General features: G+C 39.9%; 1 protein-coding gene across 1 annotated transcript; it reads left to right on the top strand.

The window, feature by feature from the left end:
- Positions 1-1,426: 1,426 nt before the first annotated feature.
- On the top strand, positions 1,427-11,907 carry sparcl2 (SPARC-like 2; the record flags this gene model as incomplete). Its single annotated transcript, XM_079833944.1, has 8 exons — positions 1,427-1,453; positions 3,316-3,388; positions 3,539-3,650; positions 4,927-5,045; positions 5,133-5,236; positions 11,082-11,194; positions 11,613-11,707; positions 11,820-11,907. The coding sequence occupies 8 exons, from the start codon at positions 1,427-1,429 to the stop codon at positions 11,876-11,878; spliced, it is 702 nt and encodes a 233-aa protein (XP_079690070.1). The 3' UTR covers positions 11,879-11,907.
- Positions 11,908-27,166: the final 15,259 nt, after the last annotated feature.

A 27,166-nucleotide genomic window follows, 5' to 3' on the forward strand; every position in this document is an offset into this window, starting at 1 on the left:
GTGTGTGTGTGTGTGTGTGTGTGTGTGTGTGTGTGTGTGTGTGTGTGTGTGTGTGTGTGTGTGTGTGTGTGTGTGTGTGTGTGTGTGTGTGTGTGTGTGTGTGTGTGTGTGAGAGAGAGAGAGAGAGAGAGAGAGAGAGAGAGATAAAGAGAGAGAGATAAAGAGAGAGTAGAGTTCTGGTTCTCATTGAGCTTGGCATTACTCCCCAGACAAAAAAAAAATTACAGGCCAAAAAAAAAAAACAGATGGAAGAACGCTGTACAGAGTAGGAGGAGAGAAAAGAGAGAGTTCAGGTTTGCACAGTGTCTTTAGATGTTTTTCACAGTCCATGTGTAAGTGGAGGTGAGTGGGAGTGTGTGTGTGTGTGTGTGTGTGTGTGTGTGTGTGTGTGTGTGTGTGTGTGTGTGTGTGTGTGTGTGTGTGTGTGTGTGTGTGTGTGTGTGTGTGTGTGTGTGTGTGTGTGTGTGTGTGTGTGTGTGCACCCATGCTGTAAATGGATTGCTAATTAAGGACTTCTCAGGTGAAGCCAGAAAAAGCAGGAGAGGAAATGGAGGAGTGGAGGGCCAGGTAAGATGAGACTGTAGCAATAGATTATCAAATGAAAAGAGAAGATGGGGGGGGGGGGTCTGAAGGAGGGGCAGAGGGAAAAGAAAGGTATGTGTCTGTTTGATAATGTGAGAGGGAATATGGAGAGAGGAGAGAAGATAGGAGGCAAAGAGATTAAAAAAGGCACAGAGAGATCATAAGAGAGGAGAGACTCTGGTAAGAATTTCTACACCAATTAAAAGAAATAGCAAAGGAATGAAAGGGCGATTCTGTCAGTATGACTGCTCTGTTAGCGTAACTCTATCTGCTCTGAGCCGTAACGTACAGTAATGACTTCCCAGTGATGGGGCCACTGCATTCTACACACACACTTCTAATGAGCACTCCGGGGCTTATACACAATACTGTGAGTTATTTAGAGAGAAGAGCGGATTCAGCTTTGATCAGGAGTAATGCTTTGAGGACTGCTCTCTCGACATTTATAAGTATGATCTCGCTTTTGTATGTTTTTGTACACACCTGGTTGATAGGATAGCGTAGATCTTTACACATGGACGTTGTTTTTTTTTACTGTATGCCTTGTGTGCGGTGTTCATTAGTTCTGTGTTTTCTTGATGAAATCAAGTGTGTCTCTCAGGATGTCATCAAGAAGATTCAAATCTTTGGGAGAGAATGATTAATTTTTAAACACAATCCTCCTTCAACTGTACTCATTCTGAGAAGTTTTAGTTTGGAGAAACGAACTTTATACATCTGAGTGCATTCTGGGTGAGATTTTGAGATCTTGAACTTTGAAAGTCCCATGTTGAACACATGTTTCAGATCCGTACACGTCCATCTGTGAGCCATGCACCTGCTGAGTCATCTGTTGTTCTTGACAATGGCCTTTCATCTTGGTGTCGTCATGGTGAGTGGTTTATACACTGTAAAAAAAATATATTTAAAAAGTAAGTTACCTGATTGGCTTAAAATGTTGAGTTCATTGAAATTCAAAATTTGAGTTAATACAATGAACATTTGAGAATCGACATCACCCTTTATTCAAATGTTATTAAAAGATTTTGTAAGCATATTGTGTAATTGTGTTTTATTTGTAATAATGCAGTGAAACATGCCAAATTGTGCCATTTTCATGATTTATCACAACATTTTTTTTATTTATGTGGTTCAGATACAATAATATTTTGAGTTTCTATTTATTAAACCAATTTCCTTCATTGTATTAACTCAAATTTTTAATTTCAATGAAGTCAAAATTTTAAGGCAACCAGGTTACTTATTTTTTTAAGTTAAACCAACCATATTTTTTACAGTGATTTTATAACATTAATTAAATATTTAATCCATGTCCATGATATTTCCTTAGTAAATTTAGTCATTTATTTTACCATGATATTTAACAACATTTTAAAACATGAATTAAACTAGCAGTTGTCAAATTAGTCAAATTAAAAAGTCACTTCTTTATGTTTGAATTGTCAAATTAATAATTTATTCCTTTCTTTTAATTTTAAGTGACACTATAGTCCTGCGTTTGCTCTGCAATATCACACAAGCAAGAATTCATTATTATGAATATATTCAGACCAACAGCACGATTCGATCACACACAGTCAATTGTCGTCACCATAGTGTAAAATCTTCTATGAAAAATAATCCACAGCCTGTCTGGAACAAGCAAACAAAAGGTATAATTTTTTAGGTATTTGTTTTATTCTGAAAGTTTATATAAAGTTTATTATAGGATATCAGTACAAAAGAGGTCATTTTGAAAGAGTTTAAGGTTGAAGAGTTAAGCATGAAAGGGATAAATGTACAGAGTTGAACAAAAGAGTGCAGAAAATCTAAAAACTTTCACACTTACTGTGCTGTAATGGTTAACAGACTGCTGTAAATGTGCGCGTTCCAATCTTTCTCTCTCATTCTTCTCCACATCTCTCTCTCTCTCTCTTTAAAGAGTATTTCTGCACACATGCTGCTGCAATATGACACGCATCCATCAAGTCCTAAACATGCTCAGTAATTCTCTCATGTATTTGAAACTCAAAGTTCAAGAAAAGCACTTAAGACAATGAACAATAAATTACAGCCTATTGTTGTTTACTACAAAGGCAGTGAATGTAATAGATAGCATATAAAAAAATAAGAGGTTGAGGACAAGACCATGATTGGGTGGTCCAGGACCCCTCTGAGGATTATTGTCATTATGGGTTATAATTCATTACAGTATTTTATAATTGCTTGCACACAATTTCTGAAAACTATGGCTCCAATTCTCAAAACTCTATAACAAAAAACATGCTCATCTGATGCAAAACGTCACACATCTCTTGCAAATGCAAACACTTTATTCACTTTAACTATCGCGGTTTCCAAAAAAATCTGCAGCACAACTGATATTAATAATAAATGTTTCTTGGGCAGCAAATCAGCACATTAGTATGATTTCGGAAGGATCATGTGACACTGAAGACTGGAGTAATGATGCTGAAAATTCAGCTTTGCCATCACAGGAATAAATTACATTTTAAAATATAGTCAAACAGAAAACAGCTATTTAAAATAGCTTTCACAATATCACTGTTTTACTGTATTTTTGATCAAACACATGCAGTGGTGAGCATAAGAGACTTCAAAATTTTAGAATAGTTTGTATATCCAAAATGTCCTTTCATTTTCACATACACAAGAAATGTAACAATATCACAGACGAATAGAAGAACGCGTCCCATGTGAATGACCTTATCTGTGTGTGTTTGGGTGTATAAGGGTGGAAGAGCCCAGCGTAAGCAGAGGCAGGCTGAAGAAAAGTTGAGGCCATATTTGGGCAGAGTGGATCCAGGTGAGACAGATATTCAATGACACTCTTTGTTTTATGAGTGGTTTTGTACATTATTTATTCAGTATAAAAATGTGCTTCCTCTTTTTACTAAACTCTATCTCTTTCTGTCCTCATCTTATCCCGTTTCTTTCTTTCTTTCTTCCTCTTCAGAATCACTGTGTCAGTTGTTGAAATGTCACAGTCCTGTTGGTTCCTGGTGCCAAGTTGTAAAGGAGGGGGGAGTTCTGGCCCCTAAATGTGTCTGTCCAAAGACCTGCCTACAGTAAGACATACACCGTCAAATTAATAACAATTTTCGAAGACACCTGAGCTGATTTCAATGCCAAGCTACTCACAGTGAGCCAGAGGTCATGATTAAGAACAGAACAATGCCGTAAGACTCTCCTTGCGGCTCACAGACTCCTTGGAATCAAACCAGCAGCCCAGACATTTAACTACTGGCATATTCGCTCTGTGCACTTAGTCTTTAATGCAGATAAAGGCCACATGCCAATGAATCACGATTAAAAACACTTGAGTTTTAATATATTTTATAATGTAATAATTTCACAGTTAATCTCCAAATTAATGTAGAAAACAACATAAAGACAGACACAACAATTGACCTTTGGCTGCTTCATCTATTTTAAGTGACAGATAATCTATATCCAAAATACTGCAGTTTGAAGTGACGTGAATCTGTGATGAACACAACAAAAGATGAAGAGCATTTTCTCATTCCATTTACAAAATAAGCTCTTTATACACTATTCATATTTCATTATTTGCGTTTAGCATTGTTACCTGCTGTCCGCTTGTGTGTGTGTGTGTGTGTGTGTGTGTGTGTGTGTGTGTGTGTGTGTGTGTGTGTGTGTGTGTGTGTGTGTGTGTGTGTGTGTGTGTGTGTGTGTGTGTGTGTGTGTGTGTGTGTGTGTGTGTGTGTGTGTGTGTGTGTGTGTGTGTGTGTGTGTGTGTGTGTGTGTGTGTGTGTGTGTGTGTGTGTGTGTGTGTGTATGTGTGGACTGGTAATCATCACGTTATGGGGACAAAATGTCCCCACAAAGATAGCAATATCCGAAATCCTCATCCTTGTGGGGACATTTTTAGGTCCCCATGAGGAAAACATCTTATAAATCAGACTAAGTGATGTTTTTTGAAAATGTAAAATTGCAGAATGTCTCCTGTGAGGGTTAGGTTTAGGGGCAGGGGCAGTGTAGGGGGATAGAATATACGGTATGTACGGTATAAAAACCATTACGCCTATGGAAAGTCCCCATAAAAGATGAAAACACTACATGTGTGTGTGTGTGTGTGTGTGTGTGTGTGTGTGTGTGTGTGTGTGTGTGTGTGTGTGTGTGTGTGTGTGTGTGTGTGTGTGTGTGTGTGTGTGTGTGTGTGTGTGTGTGTGTGTGTGTGTGTGTGTGTGTGTGTGTGTGTGTGTGTGTGTGTGTGTGTGTGTGTGTGTGTGTGTGTGTGTGTGTGTGTGTGTGTGTGTGTGTGTGTGTGTGTGTGTGTGTGTGTGTGTGTGTGTGTGTGTGTGTGTGTGTTGTTTTCTACAGGCAGGGGGCACCAGTGTGCAGCGTTTTGGGGAAGACGTACAGCAACGAGTGTTTGCTTCACAAGGAGGCCTGCCGCAAAAAACGGCGCATTGGCAAGGCACATAGTGGAGCTTGTCTGGGTAGAAAGGCACACGGTTCAAAACAGCTTTCATTTCAGTTTCCTTAAATGCACATTCGTGAATTGTGTGTTGTGGTTTCTCTGTCAGTGAGCGGGGAAGAGTGTTCTCAGGAAGAGTTCGGTCAGTTCCCGTACCGTCTGCTGGACTGGTTCTTACTCCTCAGCAGAATGGGAGAGAGATACACACCACCGGCACCCTCGCAAAGATGCCTCACACACACACAGCGAACCCAGCTCGCACAGGTTAAGTTACACACATGCCACAGATGATACACACTGCATACATGTTGCTATCTGGGTAGGGTGACCAAAACGTCCTGTTTTCCCAGGACATGTCCTGTCCTGGCCCTAATATAAAATGGTTTTATCCATTCAAAGGGGGCATACTTTAAATGTATTGAAATTAATAAGGAATCTTTAAGTAAACGTCGAGTATCATTTGAGTATCTCATTGCCTGGCCGAGTGTCCTGGTTTTCGGTAATCAAAATATGGTCACCGCAGGGTTGCCAACTCTCACGCATTTGGCGTGACACTCACGCTTTCAGGCTCTGTCTCACGCTCTCACGCTGCCCAACTGAATCTCACGCCAAATTGCCAAACCTGATTTTGATATTAAACAATGTCTAAGCTTTTACATTTTTTAGTTTTAATGCGAAATTCAAACAATAAATAGCGTTTTGGCGCTAATATGGCATAACAGTTAAAGCCAGAGGCGTTGAAAAACGGAGTTGCGGCATGCTCTCTCGTCTCCCGGTGGCGCGCGCAGTCACGTGCTTCACGGAGCGCTCAATACTTCTAGCGCTGTGTCAATACATTTTAATGGCTTGATACACCACAGCTCCACTTAACAGGTGTTTGCAGCAAGTTTTGGTAAACAGTACAGCATAGTGTGCATTGATTATTACATCAACCATACAGGATCGTTTTATAATGGAGAGTAATGGAGATGCAACAATGTTAACATTAATGTTAATGTTTTTTATTGTATTTAGCCCTCAGGTATTCCATACTAATTGGTCACACTCATACTCATTGATGGTCAAATGTGACCATACACCTTAACTATTTTTCAATTAAATAAATGTTCTATATTTTAGTTCAATAATATTTATTGAATATTTTGAGGAGATCTTTTGGTACTAAATACTATTTGTGCAATTATTATTGTCAATTAATGACCACTTAAAATATTTTTCTTCTAATATTTGTACTATTTATATTACAATTAGTATAGTAATAAGATTAAATTAGAGAATTATTATTCAAAGAGGCAAATTAGAGTCATTTTGTGGCTCGAAAAATAATAATTTCCATTTGTAATGCCATTACACACTGGTGCCTTTATGGTTCTTTAATCAATATACATGTATCTAATCTAGTTGCTCAAAAAAGTATTGCAGTTTTGCATTTTGCATTTTAATAAATATTTAGATATGATGAAACACTAGATTTCTTTAAATGCGAAATTTTAAAATGTTAATAATGTACATATCCTTATTTCCTTATATGTACAGTAGGCTATGAATCGATACTGAAATCGAAATCGATATACCGTAGTATACCGTCAGGGAAATCTCACTCCAACCTGATCTTAAAAGTTGGCAACCCTGCCCTATGTTGCTTGCTTTTCATAAAGCTTCATCACACACGCACTACTCAAATACTACAAAATATGCACTATTGTGGTAAATGTTGTGTGTAGCCTATGTCTGAAAAGTGTCAAGAGTCCAAAATAACTCTTGGTTCATGTAGATGCAGGTCTCCAGATATAACATAAAGCACGAAAACTGATATTGGGATAGAAAGAACTCCAACAAAAAGACAGTAATGATAATTTGCTCATTGGTATTTGCTCATTGATCTTTAAATGATTCAATGGGAACCCTATAAAACATAAAAACGGTTGTATTGAGTTCTTACCGAAAGCTTTCTGACAGGGCTTTTGTTAAGAAACTCAATACGACAGTTTTTATAATCTAGATCAATTCAAAGTTTCCCTAAGCAGTGGAAAGAGAGAGTCTTATCGTGCTAAAGCTAACAGCAACACACAATGGGATTTTAAACCCCCTCAAATGTAAAACATCAAATGCTATATGTTTAGTAAACAACCATTAAAGTCGCAATGAAATATAAATAGATACAGATTTTTTCTTTAAAGGGGTCATAGAATGACATTTTTGTACAAGTTAATATGATTCTTTAGTGTCTAAATGAAAAGTTTGTAATATACTTTAATTAAAAATTCTCATTAGTATTGTAAGAAAACACTCATTTTATCTGGTCAAAACCAACTCAGTTTTCAGCAAGTCATTTCAGTGTATGTGACTTTAAATGATAATGAGCTTTGCTCACCCCGCCCCCTCTGCTCTGAGGGGCGTTCGGTTCGACCCGACACAACACCACAACACACGTGGAGTGTTGCCTTGACAACATTTGAGGGTATATTTTCGAGAAATAATGGCAACGGGAGTCTCTGAGGACACATCTAAGCAACCTTATCATTTTGAACCGGAGTCGGACCAGGAACAGATGACGAACCCATCGAAGTTCGAACAGTTTCTGACGTTCGACGTGTCTGAATGGTTGGTTAACGTCATGTCATTTTGATCTATCTTTGTACTGGCAGAGTAGCGTAGTTGCTATGTGTTTACTGATGTATACGTTAGTTCATTGACAGATTGATGTTATGTTATAAGATTTTTTTTTTACATTAACGTTACTTCTTAATCAGTAACAGACACCGTTATAAACCATGTACAAAAGTAAGCTTAGTGTAGTGTTACCACGTTAACTTTATCACCCGAGTACACAGTTTGTAATAACAAACATAACGCGTTGTTCATTATAAACGTGGGATTATGAATTATATTGAGAACGTCATACACAGAAAGCATGCTGTAATGTAACTTACCCTGTAAACTTTAGCCTCATTCATCGTGAAGCGTGCAAGCGATTTGCAAAGATTAATATAAAGGTTAATAAAACACAACACCACAATCGCTTAGACGCCATTCTGCTCCAGAGTATCAACAATGGCGGACTGATGACCGCTCGCTCAGGGCGGGTCTGTGTTGAAACGCTGCTGTCAATCAACAATCGTAGGGGGGGCGTCCACCGTGTAACGTCACACGATCAGACGGCTCGATTTGAGACAGGGGAAAATATATAAGGATATTAAAAAAAAACACTGGATGTATTTTTATCATTATAGGATGGTTGTGTACAGGCACTGCCAACACACATTTCCGTATAATCAACTTGTAAAAGTGCATGTACCATTCTATGACCCCTTTAATATTGTGACGTTGATCCCAGTGTAACAGATTATCGAAAAATAAATGAAAGGCCTGTCCAAATACCCACACTTGCGGTCTTTGCACTTGACCACTTGTCTATTACATTATGTATTTCCTGTATTTGGCCCAAGTGTTCACGTGGGCGTGAAGGCCGCAAGTGTGTGTAGAACTTTTAAATATTCCAAACCCGTAAGATTTCCGGAATCTGTTTGAGGTAATCTGAGAGCTTTCTGTCCCTCGAGTGACAGCTACGCAACTGACACCTTGACGCTTCAAAAAGTTCATAAAGAGATTGTAAAACTAATCCATTTGAATTGAGCGGTTTAGTCCAAATTTTCTGAAGAGACACAATCAATTTATATAATGAACAGATTGAATTTAGACTTTTATTCACATAAACATTCATCAACTCACACATCAATTATGATAAGTGGAAGCTCAAGTGTGTTCGCTTGACATGCGAGAACCAATGAGGTTTATTCTTGTGTTGCGCATCACGTTTGAGCTTCGGCAAGAACCAATGAGGTTCATTCTTGTGTTACGCAGCACGTTTGAGCTTCAGCAAGAACCAATGAGGTTCATTCTCGTGTTGCGCATCACGTTTGAGCTTCCACACAAACCAATGAGGTTCATTCTCGTGTTGCACATCACGTTTGAGCTTCAGCAAGAACCAATGAGGTTCATTCTCGTGTTACACAGCAGGTTTGAGCTTCAGCAAGAACCAATGAGGTTCATTCTCGTGTTACGCAGCAGGTTTGAGCTTCAGCAAGAACCAATGAGGTTCATTCTCGTGTTGCACATCACGTTTGAGCTTCAGCAAGAACCAATGAGGTTCATTCTCGTGTTACGCATCACGTTTGAGCTTCAGCAAGAACCAATGAGGTTTATTCTCGTGTTACGCAGCACGTTTGAGCTTCAGCAAGAACCAATGAGGTTCATTCTCGTGTTACGCAGCACGTTTGAGCTTCTGCAAGAACCAATGAGGTTCATTCTCGTGTTGCACATCACGTTTGAGCTTCAGCAAGAACCAATGAGGTTCATTCTCGTGTTGCACATCACGTTTGAGCTTCAGCAAGAACCAATGAGGTTCATTCTCGTGTTACGCAGCACGTTTGAGCTTCAGCAAGAACCAATGAGGTTCATTCTCGTGTTACGCATCACGTTTGAGCTTCAGCAAGAACCAATGAGGTTCATTCTTGTGTTACGCAGCACGTTTGAGCTTCAGCAAGAACCAATGAGGTTCATTCTCGTGTTGCACATCACGTTTGAGCTTCAGCAAGAACCAATGAGGTTAATTCTCGTGTTACGCGTCACGTTTGAGCTTCTGCAAGAACCAATGAGGTTCATTCTCGTGTTACGCAGCACGTTTGAGCTTCAGCAAGAACCAATGAGGTTCATTCTCGTGTTGCACATCACGTTTGAGCTTCAGCAAGAACCAATGAGGTTAATTCTCGTGTTACGCATCACGTTTGAGCTTCAGCAAGAACCAATGAGGTTCATTCTCGTGTTACGCAGCACGTTTGAGCTTCTGCAAGAACCAATGAGGTTCATTCTCGTGTTACGCAGCACGTTTGAGCTTCAGCAAGAACCAATGAGGTTCATTCTCGTGTTACGCAGCACGTTTGAGCTTCAGCAAGAACCAATGAGGTTCATTCTCGTGTTGCACATCACGTTTGAGCTTCGGCAAGAACCAATGAGGTTCATTCTCGTGTTGCACATCACGTTTGAGCTTCAGCAAGAACCAATGAGGTTAATTCTCGTGTTACGCATCATGTTTGAGCTTCCACACAAACCAATGAGGTTCATTCTCGTGTTGCACATCACGTTTGAGCTTCAGCAAGAACCAATGAGGTTCATTCTCGTGTTACGTAGCACGTTTGAGCTTCAGCAAGAACCAATGAGGTTCATTCTCGTGTTACGCATCACGTTTGAGCTTCTGCAAGAACCAATGAGGTTCATTCTCGTGTTACGCAGCAGGTTTGAGCTTCTGCAAGAACCAATGAGGTTCATTCTCGTGTTACGCAGCACGTTTGAGCTTCAGCAAGAACCAATGAGGTTAATTCTCGTGTTAGGCAGCAGATTTGAGCTTCTGCAAGAACCAATGAGGTTCATTCTCGTGTTACGCAGCACGTTTGAGCTTCTGCAAGAACCAATGAGATTCATTCTCGTGTTACGCAGCACGTTTGAGCTTCTGCAAGAACCAATGAGGTTCATTCTCGTGTTACGCAGCACGTTTGAGCTTCTGCAAGAACCAATGAGGTTCATTCTCGTGTTACGCAGCACGTTTGAGCTTCTGCAAGAACCAATGAGGTTCATTCTCGTGTTACGCAGCACGTTTGAGCTTCTGCAAGAACCAATGAGGTTCATTCTCGTGTTACGCAGCACGTTTGAGCTTCAGCAAGAACCAATGAGGTTCATTCTCGTGTTATGCAGCACATTTGAGCTTCCTCAAGAACCAATGAGCTTTGTTCTAAGCTTGCTAATTGAAGGCTAACTGATTATTTAGCTTCAGTAATATGATGAGATATACTTTAAAATACTTTATTTAATTGAGAATAAATTAAACTCAATGCGATTTTCAATCATTTTTAATAAGGCACCAAATCGAGCACCGATAAAAAAATCTCAGCCTATAGAATAGGGGATCTTCTTTTCAGCTCATTTGTGATAAAAGCATCAAGTCCTGATCTTTTTCTCTTTTGTCTCACATGGTTTCTTCTTTTCTCCCTTTCTCTTTCAGACGAGGTTTGTTCTGTTGGATCGTAACAGGGACGGGAAGTTAAGCAGGAGAGATCTGAGAAAGCTTCACTATAAGCGGATGCCACTGGAGCACTGCGCTCAAAGATTCTTCCAGTAACACACACAAAGAAAATGACACCAGTGCCTATAGACACACACAATCACCTCGCCACTGTGATTTTGTGGTGTTTTCTCCTGTCTGACCTTCTCTGTATTTGCATACTATTACGGCAAACCCTCCCCAGCATCCTTCTAAATTATAGTACACATGCCTTTAGGATGTCACCCACCCCTCGCTCTCATCCTCTTTCAATCTCTCTCTTGTCTCACTCATCCACTTGATCTGTCTCTCTCTCTCATTCAGAGCTGTGAATGCTTATTGCCTTCCTACTGTTCTAATGTGAGTGGTGTCCTTTACGGCTGATAGCTGCAGAGAGAGACGTAGAGGGATGGAGAAATCAAAAACGAGAGAGATAGCGGCAAAGAGAGTCCACTTGTAGAATTCAACAATACAGTATGTGTGTGTGTGCAGGTCATGTGACAAGAACAAGAATAAGAAGGTGACCCTGAGGGAGTGGACATCCTGTCTGGTTAATCGGTCAGAACGCTGGTTTCAGGATTTCATGTGTAAGTCTATATTAGTTTCATCTGAATATGAGATTTTCATGTGTAAGCATGTGCAAACACTTACACACACACACACACATCAATGTGTCTGTTCTTCCTCTTTCAACCGCAGCCGTGAAGATGGGCTCACCAAAGCTGTGTCCTGTCCCAGACAACAACCTTTACATTTAGATGTTTTTTCTGTTGAATCATACTGATGGAACAGAATCCTGATCCAGTCCGTTACTGATTATCAAAATCTGTAATTGTTTGATGTTTTTTTCTATAAGAATTATTATAAATCCTTTATACAGTATTATTCAAATGTACTCATTTATGTTAAATGGAGGGACGTAGGAACAATATGAAAAATGGTGAAACATTATAAACCTATCAGCTTGACTAATGAATATTAATTAATTAGATGACATAACATTCATTTATGATAAAATGTATTATTATTAATAATAATATTAACCATTATAACATATTTTTTGCAAGTATATATATATATATATACACTGATCAGGCATAACATTGTGACCACCTTTTGCTGCCAAAACAACCCTGACCACTGTTCCCTCCTTGGAGCCCTTTTGATAGATACTGACCACTGCAGACCGGGAACACCCCACAAGAGCTGCAGTTTTGGAGATGCTCTGACCCAGTCGTCTAGCCATCACAATTTGGCCCTTGTCAAACTCGCTCAAATCCTTACGCTTGCCCATTTTTCCTGCTTCTAACGCATCAACTTTGAGGACAAAATATTCACTTGCTGCCTAATATATCCCATCACTAACAGGTGCCGTGATGAAGAGATAATCAGTTTTATTCACTTCACCTGTCATAATGTTATGCCTGATTGGTGTGTATATATATATATATATATATATATATATATATATATATATATATATATATATATATATATATATATATATATATATATATATATATATATATATATATATATATATATATAGTACATGCTTGCAAAACATATTTATGGGTTATGGGTTGTAATAGTTGCTTCACCCTTGCTATATTTAAAGTTTTAAAGAAAAAAATGGAACATAATAAAAGTCTAAACATTCCTTGTACTTTTGTGTTGCTTTGTGCATGTATTTTTTCTGTGTGTTGTGACTCACTGCTGCATTCTAGTCAACAAAAACTGCTTTTTGAGGGACAGCGTGCATGTATCATGGATCACACAAGCAATTACTGCAGAGAGGGACAGCAAGAGAGGGAAAGAGAGAGAGAGAGAGATTGGGCTATAACCTTAAACAGAGGGATAGAGAGCAGATTAATTGAGGGGTGGTGTTTAATAGGAGAGAGATGGAGGGAGAGATGGATGGCCCATGAGAGAGATAAAAGACTACGTGAGCAGGGATGAGAGGAATAGATAATATGGCAGAGTGAGACGGAGAAAGTGGAAGGACACCAAAAGAGAGAGAGAATATCGTAATGCACTCACAGAATGGGACAGGGAGGGGGACAAGTTACAGTAAACCATTGCAAATGGAGGAGAGAAAATAGATTGAAGCATGAAAAATGGATCAGAAAGAGAGAGACGGCGGGGGGAGGGGTGTGAGAGAGAGAGAAAGAGTTGCACAAGGGTGTGATAAAGGGTGGGAAGAGACTGCTAGATGGAAAGAGAAAAAGAGGAGAGTAACTAAATGGCATCCCACCACAAAGTAACTTCCCCTTCCAGTACATCGCTGATGTCTTCCACTTTTCCAAACACTAAACGCTTCCAATCGTTTCTGCCAAGTGTGAAAAATTGATTCTCAACATTTGAAAACAAGTAGATCGAGTTTTCCATGTATATTCGACCCCAGGAAGTGCATCACAATAATCAGATCTCATTACATTTGTAGCTTTCAAAGTGGGTTTGGTTTCCTGTAGCTGTAGTGCAGTCAAGAATCATCTCATCTGGCAGCCTCTTCTGCATTGTATTGCTTTATGGTGCGGTTTGATATATGTCATCGTGTTGCGTGATCATTCTGTGTTGTGACATTTTGGGGTTATGCTGTCTTTAATGTGTGCTGTTTTTCTTGTGTCTTTGTGTTCTTAACACGCAATGTAGTTTCTGTGTTCTGTGTTGTCTTGGGAAATGTACTGCTCCGTGGAATACCTGATTGGGCAATGGCAGCATATACATACTGTATATTTATTCAGATTTATTTTAATCATAAAACTCTTGATAGATTTCATGTCCATATACTTATATACAGGTGCTGGTCATATAATTAGAATATCATCAAAAAGTTGATTTATTTCACTAATTCCGTTCAAAAAGTGAAACTTGTATATTATATTCATTCATTACACACAGACTGATATATTTTTAAAAATATATATATTTTAATTTGGATGATTATAACTGACAACTAAGGAAAATCCCAAATTCAGCATCTCAGAAAATTTGAATATTACTTAAGACCAATACAAAGAAAGGATTTTTAGAAATCTTGTCCAACTGAAAATTATGAACATGAAAAGTAGGAGCATGTCCAGCACTCAATACTTAGTTGGGGCTCCTTTTGCCTGAATCACTGCAGCAATGGGGCGTGGCATGGAGTCGATCAGTCTGTGGCACTGCTCAGGTGTTATGAGACCCCAGGTTGTTCTGATAGTGGCCTTCAGCTCTTCTGCATTGATGGTTCTGGCATATCGCATCTTCCTCTTCACAATACCCCATAGATTTTCTATGGAGTTATGGTCAGGCGAGTTTGCCATGGTCCTTAAACCAGGTACTGTTTGCTTTGGCACTGTGTGCAGGTGCCAGGTCCTGTTGGAAAATGAAATCTGCATCTCCATAAAGTTGGTCAGCAGCAGGAAGCATGAAGTGCTCTAAAACTTCCTGGTATACGGCTGCGTTGACCTTGGACCTCAAAAAACACAGTGGACCAACACCAGCAGATGACATGGCACCCCAAACCATCACTGACTGTGGAAACTTTACACTGGACCTCAAGCAACGTGGATTGTGTGCCCCTCCTCTCTTCCTCCAGACTCTGGGACCCTGATTTCCAAAGCAAATGCAAAATTTACTTTCATCAGAGAACATAACTATGGACCACTCAGCAGCAGTCCAGTCCTTTTTGTCTTTAGCCCAGGTGAGACGCTTCTGACGCTGTCTGTTGTTTAAGAGTGGCTTGACACAAGGAATGCGACAGCATGTCTTGCATATGTCTGTGCGTAGTGGTTCTTGAAGCACTGACTCCAGCTGCAGTCCACTCTTTGTGAATCTCCTCCACATTTTCGAATGGGTTTTGTTTGACAATCCTGTCCAGTGTGTGGTTATCCCTATTGCTTGTACACTTTTTCTACCACATATTGTCCTTCCCTTCGCCTCTCTATTAATGTGCTTGGACACAGAGCTCTGTGAACAGCCAGCTTCTTTTACAATGACCTTTTGTGTCTTGCCCTCCTTGTGTGAGGTGACAATAGTCGTCTTTTGGACAACTGTCAAGTCAGCAGTCTTCCCCATGATTGTGTAGCCTACAGAACTAGACTGAGAGACCATTTAAAGGCCTTTGCAGATGTTTTGAAATAATTAGCTGATTAGAGTGTGGCACCAGGTGTCTTCAATATTGAACCTTTTCACAATATTCTAATTTTCTGAGATACTGAATTTGGGATTTTCCTTAGTTGTCAGTTATAATCATCAAAATTAAAGGAAATAAACATTTTAAATATATCAGTCTGTGTGTAATGAACGAATATAATATACAAGTTACACTTTTTGAATGGAATTAGTGAAAAAAATTAACTTTTTGATGATATTCTAATTATATGACCAGCACCTGTATATTGGGTAAGAATGTGTATGTCAATGGCGCAATTGACCAATCAAAATCAAGTAGAGAGATGCGTAATAATTCGTGCTGTCTGGCACACTATATACTATCTAATCTCTCACCTACTGTAAATACATGTGTGTATTATTGATTACCAAATAAAATAATTGTGACTTCCTTACAAAATATGAAATATTACTATAATTTTAAATCTATTTTATTTTATTTAAAGCTGAATTTTCAGCATCATTACTCCAGTCTTCGGTGTCACATGATCCTTCAGAAACTTGTATTTAACCCAGAATATTAATTTAAGGGTGTGCATGTGTTCAGGAATGAGTCCTGTCTGTTTCAGGAGATAAAAAAGCATTTTAATAGATCTATGTTCAGTAGCGTTTCAAAGCTTGGCAGATCTTTAATGAATGTGTGTCTAAGTCAGAAAGAAAAAGGAGAGACAGCCTTTTATCTAAAAATTAAATGAAATGTGGTCTAGTGGGGAGACACGACCCCTGGGGTCAAATCAGACCCCCCTCAGCTCTCTCGGGACCCTCCCCCTCAATCAGCTTTAACTGTTTCAAGGAGAGAGACACACACATACCATCTCATTAACAGATCTATTGTCATATGCTCTGCTTCAGACTGTGTGACAGTGCGCACACACACACACACACACACACACACATTTTAACCTTACACCCCATCTCTGGTCACATCTCTAGTGTCTCTCTGAGGCCACACAGACTGCTGTAATGGACACAGATGCAGAAATAACAGTTCCATATGGAATTGTTGTATGGATGAGATCATGTACATGTCATGTGCTAAACTCCCATTGGACGAGATATCATAGTGACCCTATGACCTGCCGCAGCCATGACATCACGCGCTGGGAGGTCAAGCTAAACTCCGGGTAAAAGTGACGTGTTGATTGGTTAAAAAGACAATTCACATGACAGCTGAAGATTTATGAGTGAATTGTTTTTCCCTCAATCATCTTATTTTTTTCTGTTTCTTCCTCTTTTCTGTTATTTTGTTTTTTGGCAATTTTTGTTTGATTGTGCTTTATTGCTATGACAAAATACATTTGAATTGCCAATGAAAAAAGCAAATTCATTGTAAAATAAAGTCAGATAACTAAACAAAATACAGTATAATATAGTTTCAAAAGTGCCTTACAGAAAATCTGTAAAGATGAAATACTGGTAGTGCATAATAAAGAATAATACAAAAACAATAAAAGAGGGAATTTTAAATAAAATAATAATATAGCAACAATATATATGGTTTGGAAAATGGATACATGGATGGATAATTTAATAATAAAATATATAATATATTAAAAAATAATAAAATAGAACAGTGTAGTGTAAACTAACACATGCTCTTAAAGAGAATACATTAAAAAGGTAAGATTAATTGATTTTGTCAAATTAACAGTAATTTATTAAAGTGATTTAGTCAACTAAAGATGAAGAATAACATTAAATGTGCTAAAATAGTGACATCATACTATTTTCATATAGCCTCACTCACTCTCTCTCTCTCTCTCTCTCTCTCTCTCTCTCTCTCTCTCTCTCTCTCTCTCTCTCTCTCTCTCTCTCTCTCTCTTTCCGTCCCTGGAGAGAATCCAGTTTTATATGGGCAGATGGACAACTGTTTGTCATCTGCTGTTAAAATTTGGATCACTATCAACAGACCACTATCACATCTTTCTCCTTTCAGTCTTTTTCTCTCTCTCTCTCTCTCTCTCTCTCTCTCTCTCTCTCTCTCTCTCTCTCTCTCTCTCTCTCTCTCTCTCTCTCTCTCTCTCTCTCTCTCTCTCTCTCTCTCTGTCAGTGTTGTGTTATGCAGGAGTTTGCCCTGAGCTACAGAGGTCTTCTCGTCTTAACCACTGAACTGGAACGATATTGCATTTAATACGCTTAAAATTGCGAATTAAATATGGACTAATAGGCCGCATTTGAGAGCCACCTTTAACCAGCTATGAATAATTGATAAAACCTGAAAATTCAATTATCTTAATTAAAGATACGTTTGTAGGTTTGTGCGTGAATGCATGCTCGACAGAGACAGAAGCATCCAGCAAATATGGTGAATGAATTATTAAGAAGAACACAGAGAATAGAAATTCTGCATGGTCGGGGGAAAAATGAACCAGCAAAAGAGAACGAGAGAGCGAGTAAGAGTCAGTAACACAGAGGCAGAGAAAGCTGGTCCGTGTGTGTGTGTGTGTGTGTGTGTGCTTTCATGTATATGTGTGTCATTTTCAGTATTTCTTGCAAAATCCTAAAGATTAATCAGTTATAAATCAAAACTTCAAAACCCCGGCAGTATCAGAGAGAGCCAGACTTCAGGCAGTTCAAAGGGATTTTGAAGTGGGCCAGACCCATTTAAAGCACTCACCCAGCTCTCCAGGGGGGACAGGAGTGTGGGGCCCACCTCAAAAACACCCAAAGATTTTGCACTGGCCCGATTAAAACATCACACTTTAAAATATAGATCTTTTGGGTAAGTTGGTGAGATTCATTCCTGAAATATTGAAATTCTAAAGTCATCATGAAATCAAAATCGACGCTTTTGATTCTTATTTTTTGTTGAATATTGCAGTATTTACTATAAATAGCCCCGTTTCCACCAAAATTACCCTGAACAATTTGTACCAGGAACTTTTTTTACAGGAACTTTTTTCCCCCCAGACCTGCTACTGTCTGTGTTTCCACTGCGGTCTAAAGTACCATGAAGATTAGGCAAATTAGTCCAGAGACGTGTGACTGCGCGCGACTGCTCCTCCCAGTCAGCGGCGGACAATAATCATTTTTGTGCGATACTGTCTGCAACAATAACAAGTATGGAGGAGATTCAAGCAGCGCTGCTTTTGCTGGTTATGTATTGGTTTACTAAAGATGTAATTAACAAAACGGCGATAAAGAGACGAGCACTGATACTAAAGCGTATTCTGAAAGCTCGTAAAGCTAGATTTAAAATAAGACAATGTATGTTATTATCAGCTATTACGGACATTGACCGATCCTTGCAAAAGACGCAGAACTATCCTTGCAAAAGACTTAAAAAAATGCCGGTTGAAATAAAATGCAACCAATCAGCATGTTCAGTGTCCAAGTCCCACCCCCGAAAGTTCCTGAACTTTGAAAAAGTACTACCTCCCGAGCAGGGCCGTTTGGAGGGGGAAATATTTACCCGGAACTTCATTTAACTTCATTCCTGCGGTCGAAACACCGAGTACCACCCCAAAGTCCCTAGTTCCTGGGGAAAGTTCCTGCGTTGGAAACGCGGCTATTGATTTATTTGTGCACATAATTTTTTTTAAATTCATGTGCCTAAACTTAAAAATAAAAATAACTTATCCTCCCTCTTGCAGTGACATTTCTTCTTTGACCCTGATTACACCTGGTATTAAGATGCGTTTTGGTTGATCGGATCACAAGTGGACGACGCTAAATACAAGTGTAAACAGGGTCTGAAACTTTTGAGCTTGTCCACTTTTGACTGCTTCCAGAGGTCATCGAAAACGCATTTGACCGGATTGCTTTCGTAGACGCTCATGTGATTGAATGTATTCGAACAGTCACAAACGACCGCCTCCTCCGCCTATTGACCAAACGTTCCAAGCATAATGTTCTCTCACCATTCCTGATTTTTAACACACCCTCACAGTACACCTTGGCCTTTCTTGCTATCAGAGCAGAAATGAAAGCTGCTGCTGCTCCGTATGTTTTTGTTGTCTCCTTTCGCGTCCGTGTAAATTGCATGCGCTTATTTTGTCGAAAGATCTGAAAAAGTCCATACACTAAAGGGGTACTTCAGCGCTGGGAAGATGAATGTGTATTTAAACTGGGTAATTTATGTAGTAGAAATTCTTTTTGAATTTGGTGCCTTCTAGACTGAGAAAAGACAGAAAATGTATTTTTGTCTCATGTGGATGAAAGACAACAACTCCCAGAATGCACTTGCTTCGCTGCCCTACGAGGCCATTCCCAAAGCCACGGCTGCTGGTTATCACTTGCCCACCATGACACCGCCCCCACCATCGTTTTATTTTTCATAATAATACAATAATTTAATTCAGTTAGAGAATAAACACTACAATTAAAAACTGAATGTGTCTTTTCAATAAAGTGTGAGTGAGCCGAACGAAATTCACGGGAAAAACGCAGCAGGAGTCAGATTTCATTCATCACGAGAGCTGAGCAGAGCTGAGGTAAGCGCGGCAGTCATTCACGGCCCGTGTCCAGTCTGGAGTGTTTTCAGATCATGCCTATGGAAGCTAAACTTTCATAAGAATTCATTGAAAAGTTGAAACACACACTTTGCTCCGCACCGCTCCGTTATTAATGCCCGAGCCGAGCGGCCGTGCGCATTTACATTCTGGGAGTGAGATCCCTCCCCTGTGGGCGGGTCGATAACATGCGGAACTAGCTCCTGTAGTCTATAGCCTCTGGCCAAAAAAATCCACAGATGACGCAAAATGACGATATTTGCGTCAGCAGAGGATTTTTTCCAGAAATAAAATGCATAATTCTCTCATCTCAGGGGGATATACCTAGAAGCCTAGAAATCTAGACGCACCCTAGCGGCAGAAAATGTATTGAGTGTAGTCTAGCAACTCTCGGTAGACCTCAGAGCTGGAAAAACCAAACTCTGGTCAGGCCAATCACAGCGTGTGTAGAGTCGATGGGCGGGCTTAACATAATGACGGCACGTCACGGCAGAGTTGCGGCGGTTCCGCGTGCTACTCGTAAACAAAGAAGCTGGCAAACAGCTGTCTTTTGAATCGGCTTTGGCCGCGACTCTGGAAGACTTGGAGTTAAGCTTTTCTTTGAGAAAAGAACAAAGAATGGCACTGAAGTCATTCTTAAGAAAAGAAGATATGTTCGAAGTTTTGCCTACCGGATACGGCGAAAGTCTATCAGCTAGCTCGGCTTCACCTTCTTCTTTGCTCTGGTTGGTTGTGGCGCTCATGGCGCTATCCAATTGCGTGCAGAGGGCATTTGAAAGACAACCGTTTATCCCGCCCCTCGGATTGAGCCCTGCCAATGGTGAGTTTCCAGACCCAACATCTTGATGTGGGTCTGGCTTGTCAGGCTAATGGAAAGGTTCTTTGGATAATGGTAAATGGACTGGACTGCATTTATATAGCGCTTTTAACAGACCTACGGGCATCCAAAGCGCTTTACATTTGCCTCACATTCACCCATTCATACACTCATTCACACACCGACGGCGGTGTCAGCCATGCAAGGCGCCATCCAGCTCGTCGGGAGCAGCTGGGGTTAGGTGTCTTGCTCATGGACACCTCGGCACTTGGTCAGGTGGAACCGGGGATTGAACCACCAACCTTCCAGTTTGTAGACAACCTACATGAACCACTGAGCCACTGCCGCCCCATATATTTAAGGTTCTTCATGGAACCATAGACCCCGCCAAACCATTTATTTTTAAGAGTGTATATAGGGGATAGGGAACAATTCAGATGGTGTAAATTCGCTTTCATTGGGCTGAATGAAGTCTGGTTTCACATTAATGTCACGCGAACCTCCGCAGCGCACACAGTCTGCTCCGGTCCGGAGACACAATAGCACAGAGCTATAAACAGGGCCTACCTGGCCTGCCACCTGGTGTTTTAATCCATCTCTTTTGTCCACTTTCAATTACTTCTGTCCTGATTTCTTCGAGGGGAGGGTCTATGGGCGAGTAATTGTATGGCTTTTTTCAGATCTTTCAATCTAATGGACAAAATAAGCTTCCGCCCGGAGAAGAATGAAAAACATACATCGTTCATTTCTACTTTGACAGTCTGGTCCTACCAGACTCTCGTACATTTCATTTGTACAGAGAGTCTGGCCACTCTCCATTGAAAAGCGTTAACTTCCTTGAAGGCGGGTACTCTGTTGAAGTTTAAAACTATTGCATCTGCCCAGAGTCACTCTGGATCTGCCATAACCCATCGCTAACGTTTGGTCGTGACGTATGTCATCTCAAACTAGCACACGACATCAACGTCATCGTTCTCGGCCACTCCCTCTGTTCGCTGATTGGACCGGTTCAAATTTGACCGGAGAAAACCAGAGAATATACCGCAATCCCAGACAGAGTACTGAAGGAAAATGAAAATTGAGTGGAAGTACGTAGGAGGGCGGAGCCAGGCAAGCGAGACCACACCGAAAGCGGGAAATTAGAAATCAGGAATGGTGTGAAAACATTGTGCTTGGTACGTTTTTCGTCTTCAAACCTGGGTCTCCAGCAAACAAAGTATCACGTCTGGCTAGCAGGCTTCCCGTGATATCAGTAGACGGTCTTTTGCGGCTGTTTGAACACATTCGACCACATGAGCGTCTATACTATGAAAGCCGGTCGGCTTCCGTGGAAAAGTGTTGAATGTTGAAAGTGAAACTCAAGATGCGAACGTGACGTCATGACGAGCGGTTAGTCTTTCCATCGGCAGAGGAACTTTCAACAATTTTTCCATATATTGAACACGGAAGGCGGTCGGCCGAAACTTTACTTTATAAAGTTTTAAATATGGATATTTTTCTTACACAAATGCATCAATTCACTTCAGAAGGCCTTTATTAACACCCTGAAGCCGTGTGGAGCACGTTATATGATGGACACTGGACAGATGCATTTTTTATTGACTTCAAAAACAGAGCAACTATTACTGCTATAATAATGCTTGGATTAGCCTGGACTTTTGTAATATATATCTCAGATTTTTTTGTCTGAAAGAAGAATGTCATATACACCTAGGATGACTTGAGGGTGAGTAAATCATGGACTAATTTTCATTTTTGGGTGAACTAACCCTTTCAAATGAAGGTATCTCAGGAGGCAGGAAGTGAAGCTAACATTGGATTTGGATGTGCCTTGATGCCCTCCTACTTTGAAATGTGTCCTCCGAAGGCAGCATTTTCTAGTTTTCGGACGCAGCCATAAAGTCTATGACTTGAGCACCGCGTTTTTAGAATGCTGTGTCATGCGCGAGAGACTGCAAAAGACCCATGTGCAACAGTAATGTTCGTCCATGTAGCATGTGTTTACATTGATAAACAATGGAAAATTAGCGCAGTAGAATGAAAAAAAAAAAACACTTTCTGTGTGAACTAAGTGTGTAATTTGGGATCTGCTGTAAAGTTGGGCATTTTAACACTCAATGTGTTACGCAAAGATTCTGCTCCCTTCTGGAGCATGTCCCTAGTGGCCAGTCGATGAATTGCAGTTTAAGTCACTTCCGTATTGGCTTCAAGAGAAACTGAGGGAGGTTGCTTGGATTCTACACAGTTTTTGTCCCAGCAAGCAATTTTGTGTTTAAAAGACGTCTAATAGCCGTCCAAACACAGCCCTGACGTCTAGACTAAAACAAGGCAAGATTTTGGCTGCCAGTGAAAATTGAATAGACGTCTAACCATAACCCAAGTATAGACAAGCCGTCTAGGACATGATCATGTCAAAGAAATGAAACCAAACACCTAGTAATCGCTGTTGACTTTGCGTACATGATGGAATATCATACATCTCACAAGTTATTTTTGCAAAAACGACACCAGGTTATTTTGGCTAGAAGTGGGTTACTCATATCGGGTCTATAGTTAACCGAGATGGTGAAATGACGGCTATTACTTGCTGGGTTTTTAATATAAATACATTAAAATATAATTTTAAATACTACAAATGAATTTAGGCTTCACAATATTATGTACAGCATGAAAAAAGATATTCATGTTGAGATGTTGCAAAAGATTACATTTAACGGTGTTATTACATTATTAGTGCTTTTAAAGATGAACTTTAAATGAGTGTTAGATGATGGATGGCCAGTTCCAATTTTAAGTGATACTGAGAGAAAAAAATCTAATAATGGTCTCAAAAGGGTCTAAAATGACAAATGGAACACTCTAGAGTTTCATGGACTACATGTAAACCAATCATCGCAAGTCTGCAACACAGTAAGGGCTCATTCACACAGAAAAACACGAAGACACAGGCAGAGCAAGAGGGGAAAACCCAAGGTCTCGAGAGACGTTTTTTAAAAGTTGAACTGATTTTAACTTGTCATTTCACTCAGCGGCCATCTTTGAATGGGCATGCAAATGCAGCTCCAATCTCTTTGAATGGGGAAACAGAACATTCTATAAAACTGTTTGTCAAGCTTATGATTAAATTTAATATTTGAAATCACTAATGAAATCTGACAACAACGCTTGAATCATAACAAAAAAAAGGGACTTATGCCTGGCTCACACTACAGGAGTTTTAAAATCCTATCCGATTGTAAAATCTGGTTGCAGCACACACTTCAGGAGAATCTTTGCAGATTTTCTTCCCTCAAATCTTAAACATGCTCACACTACAAGATTTGAAATTCGTGAAGCATCACACACTACAAAATGTTATTAAGATTATCGTGCCAGAGGAAGCGCGTCACGTGATCTACGCAGCAGATCGGAATCGGGGAAAATGGATACTGTAAACCGAAAACTTGCTCTATCAATAATGATCGCTTGTTGTGAAAATATAAACAAAAGCGTAAGAATAAACGAGTGTGGATGAGAAAATGGTTGGGGAGACGGGATCAACATGGACTGTCAGTTCTTCAGCGAGAAATGGAGGTAAAATTTACCTTATTACTATCATAAGCCCTAGTATTCGCACGGGATTAGTATTATCTGGGGACCTCGTGTGATTTAGAAATTACTCCCCACATCTGAATTTTGCGTGGCGCATTCGCACGGGATAAGCAAAGCCTGTGATTTTACTCGAATTTACTGACTTATCTCCCAGATATGATGTCAAGACTTAATGTTTTTTTCGTTATAGATATAGCTGTATGAAATTATAAACAGTCGTATCAATATCATTTTGATTGTTTTATAGTAATAAAAATAATAATTTAGTTAAGTTAGAGAACAGACGCTACAATTAAAAACTGAACTGAGCAATATAATATATACGGCGGAAGATTCAGTTTCAAACCTAAATGTAAAAGCGCCCATTTAAGCGAGTTTGTCATTGTCATTTTCTGTGTTTGTGTTTTTCATTAAGAATATTAAACACACCATTCAAGCAATTTACTCCCAAATTGATGCTCATTCTAAAGTGAAAGTAGCCTATAATCCGCGCGGCCGCACGGGAATTCATAACGGTGCGCATTTTATGCAGCCTAGCGCCATTCTTTGTGAAAGATAAAGATAAAAATGCACACAGGAAACAAAAACCTTGCAAAAATGATACGATCCGCCTAAACCCGCCCAAATCACAGAGATGCCGATTCGCACGGGACTAATATTATCACAGGGCCTCTGTGTTTGGTGAAATATGGTAGGTCATTTGCGGGGGAATATTTACTTTACATATTACAGACATGGCCGATTCGGACGGGATTAAGATCACAGACATTCTCTGCAATTAATACAAATCACCAGATGTCCCCAGATAATAGCCTACTAAACCCGTACGAATAGGGCTATAGTGTGCTAGAATGTTTACCGTTATAATATTGCCTGCCTAGTTCAAAAGCGACAGTGTCACCTTTTACAGTGTAGATTTGTGCTGTAATATGAAAATACAATTGGTGCTAGTATACTAGACTATGTATTATGAAATGTGTCTACTTATAAGAAACAATGGTTTGCAGCTTTCTCTCTCTCACACACAGCGCGCGCGCACATAGACACACACAGCGCGCGCGCACATACATAGTCGTAGACTTGTTTCCTATTGGCTATTGTGACAGTACTGACGTTATTACAATCTTGCTCATCCCGATAAATATCAAACATGTTTGATATGATCGGGGCGAGCCCGATTTGTGTGAGAGCAGATCGGGAGGGGCAAGATTTTATCTGTGAACGTCTCACATTACCAGATAATCTGCGCCGAACATCGGAACCGATCGAGGTCGTGGACAAGATTTTTTTCTCAGAATCTCGGGAGGGGAAAATCGGCCATAAATCGGCCTAAAACTCCTGTAGTGTGAGCCAGGCATTAGCTAATGTGCATGCGCCGTCCTAAACGCGCGTCTCAGAACACTGCTTGTTTCTATAGCAACCGGAGCTTCTAACGGCAGCTGCAGTGACACGATGACTTTACGAATCAACGATTGGCGCTTTCATTTAGAAGGCGGGGCTTATTTGCCAAATATGGGGTGTTGCACTTTCTTCTGATAAGTAATAAGTAACTGATAAGTAATCAGAGTGCACCATCTTCCTATATATCCGCTTGTTAAGTCGTGACGTAAGGAACGCTGTTTCACTTGAGAATGCCATCGACGGCCGTTTATGAGCGCTATTTAAATGGATTTAAATATTTATTCGTATTAAACATCAAACATTTAAAAAAGTTAAACATTTTAAATACTAACAGTCTACACAACTGTCTCTGTGCTCACAGACATTAATATTTTAACGATTTATAAAAGATGAATCACTGTCTGGCCATCTGGAATTTTGGTATGGAGATAAAGGTTATGATTAGATATTTTTTGTAGTATTACACCACATTGTGTGTGTGTATTAGCACCATTTGTTGTTTTTCTTGTGGTATGAGATAGAGCGTTTGGACCCGGAAGCGCTGCCGCGTGACGTCAGACTTAACAACCGGATAGGCTGTATCCGAAAACCTAGGCAGCTGACTTGTTGACTTGTTGTACCTTATCAGGCAATGACTTATAAGGCAGCGTTTGCATACGAAGGCACCTCACAAATCTGATTTCAGACAGACTCCTGAGACAGCGCAACAGTTTAATGATCTACAGCAAAATAGCGCAAGCTTTGGTGCTAAATAAACAAATATGTAATTACTACTCTCGCTAAAATACATGAGAAGTGGAAAACGTGCAAACGCGTATTTCAGACGCCATCTTTTCTTTTTCTAGCTGTCAACGAATGGAACGCACAGGATTGTGGGATATCAAAGGCAGCAAAGTATACATCTATGCTGCCTTCAAAAATCAGCCTTCAAGGGATAGTTCACCCAAAAATGAAAATTAGCCCATGATTTACTCACCCTCAAGTCATCCTAGGTGTATATGACATTCTTCTTTCAGACGAATACAATGAGTTATATTAAAAATGTCCAGACTAATCCAAGCATTATTATTGCAGTAATAGTTGCTCTGTTTTTGAAGTCCATAAAAAATGCATCTGTCCATCAAATAACTGCTCCACGTGGCTTCGGGGTGTTAATAAAGGCCTTCTGAAGCGAATCGATGCGTTTGTGTAAGAAAAATATCCATATTTAAAACTTTTATCAAGTAAAGTTCCATTTTTTATTGACTTCAAAAACAGAGAGCAACTATTACTGCTATTATAATGCTTGGATTAGCCTGGACTTTAGTAATATAACTCAGATTTTATTCGTCTGAAAGAAGAATGTCATATACACCTCGGATGACTTGAGGGTGAGTAAATCATGGGCTAATTTTCCTTTTTGGGGGAACTAACCCTTTCAAATGAAGGTATTCAGGAGGCAGGAAGTGAAGCTAACATTGGATTTGGATGTGCCTTGATGCCCTCCTACTTTGAAATGTGTCCTCCGAAGGCAGCATTTTCCAGTTTTCGGACGCAGCCATAAAGTCTATGACTTGAGCACCGCGTTTTTAGAATGCTGTGTCATGCGCGAGACTCTGCAAAAGACCCATGTGCAACGGTAATGCTCGTCC

The sequence above is a fragment of the Gobio gobio genome, assembly GCF_949357685.1.
Source record: "Gobio gobio genome assembly, chromosome: 13".
NCBI classification, from domain to species: Eukaryota; Metazoa; Chordata; class Actinopteri; order Cypriniformes; family Gobionidae; genus Gobio; species Gobio gobio.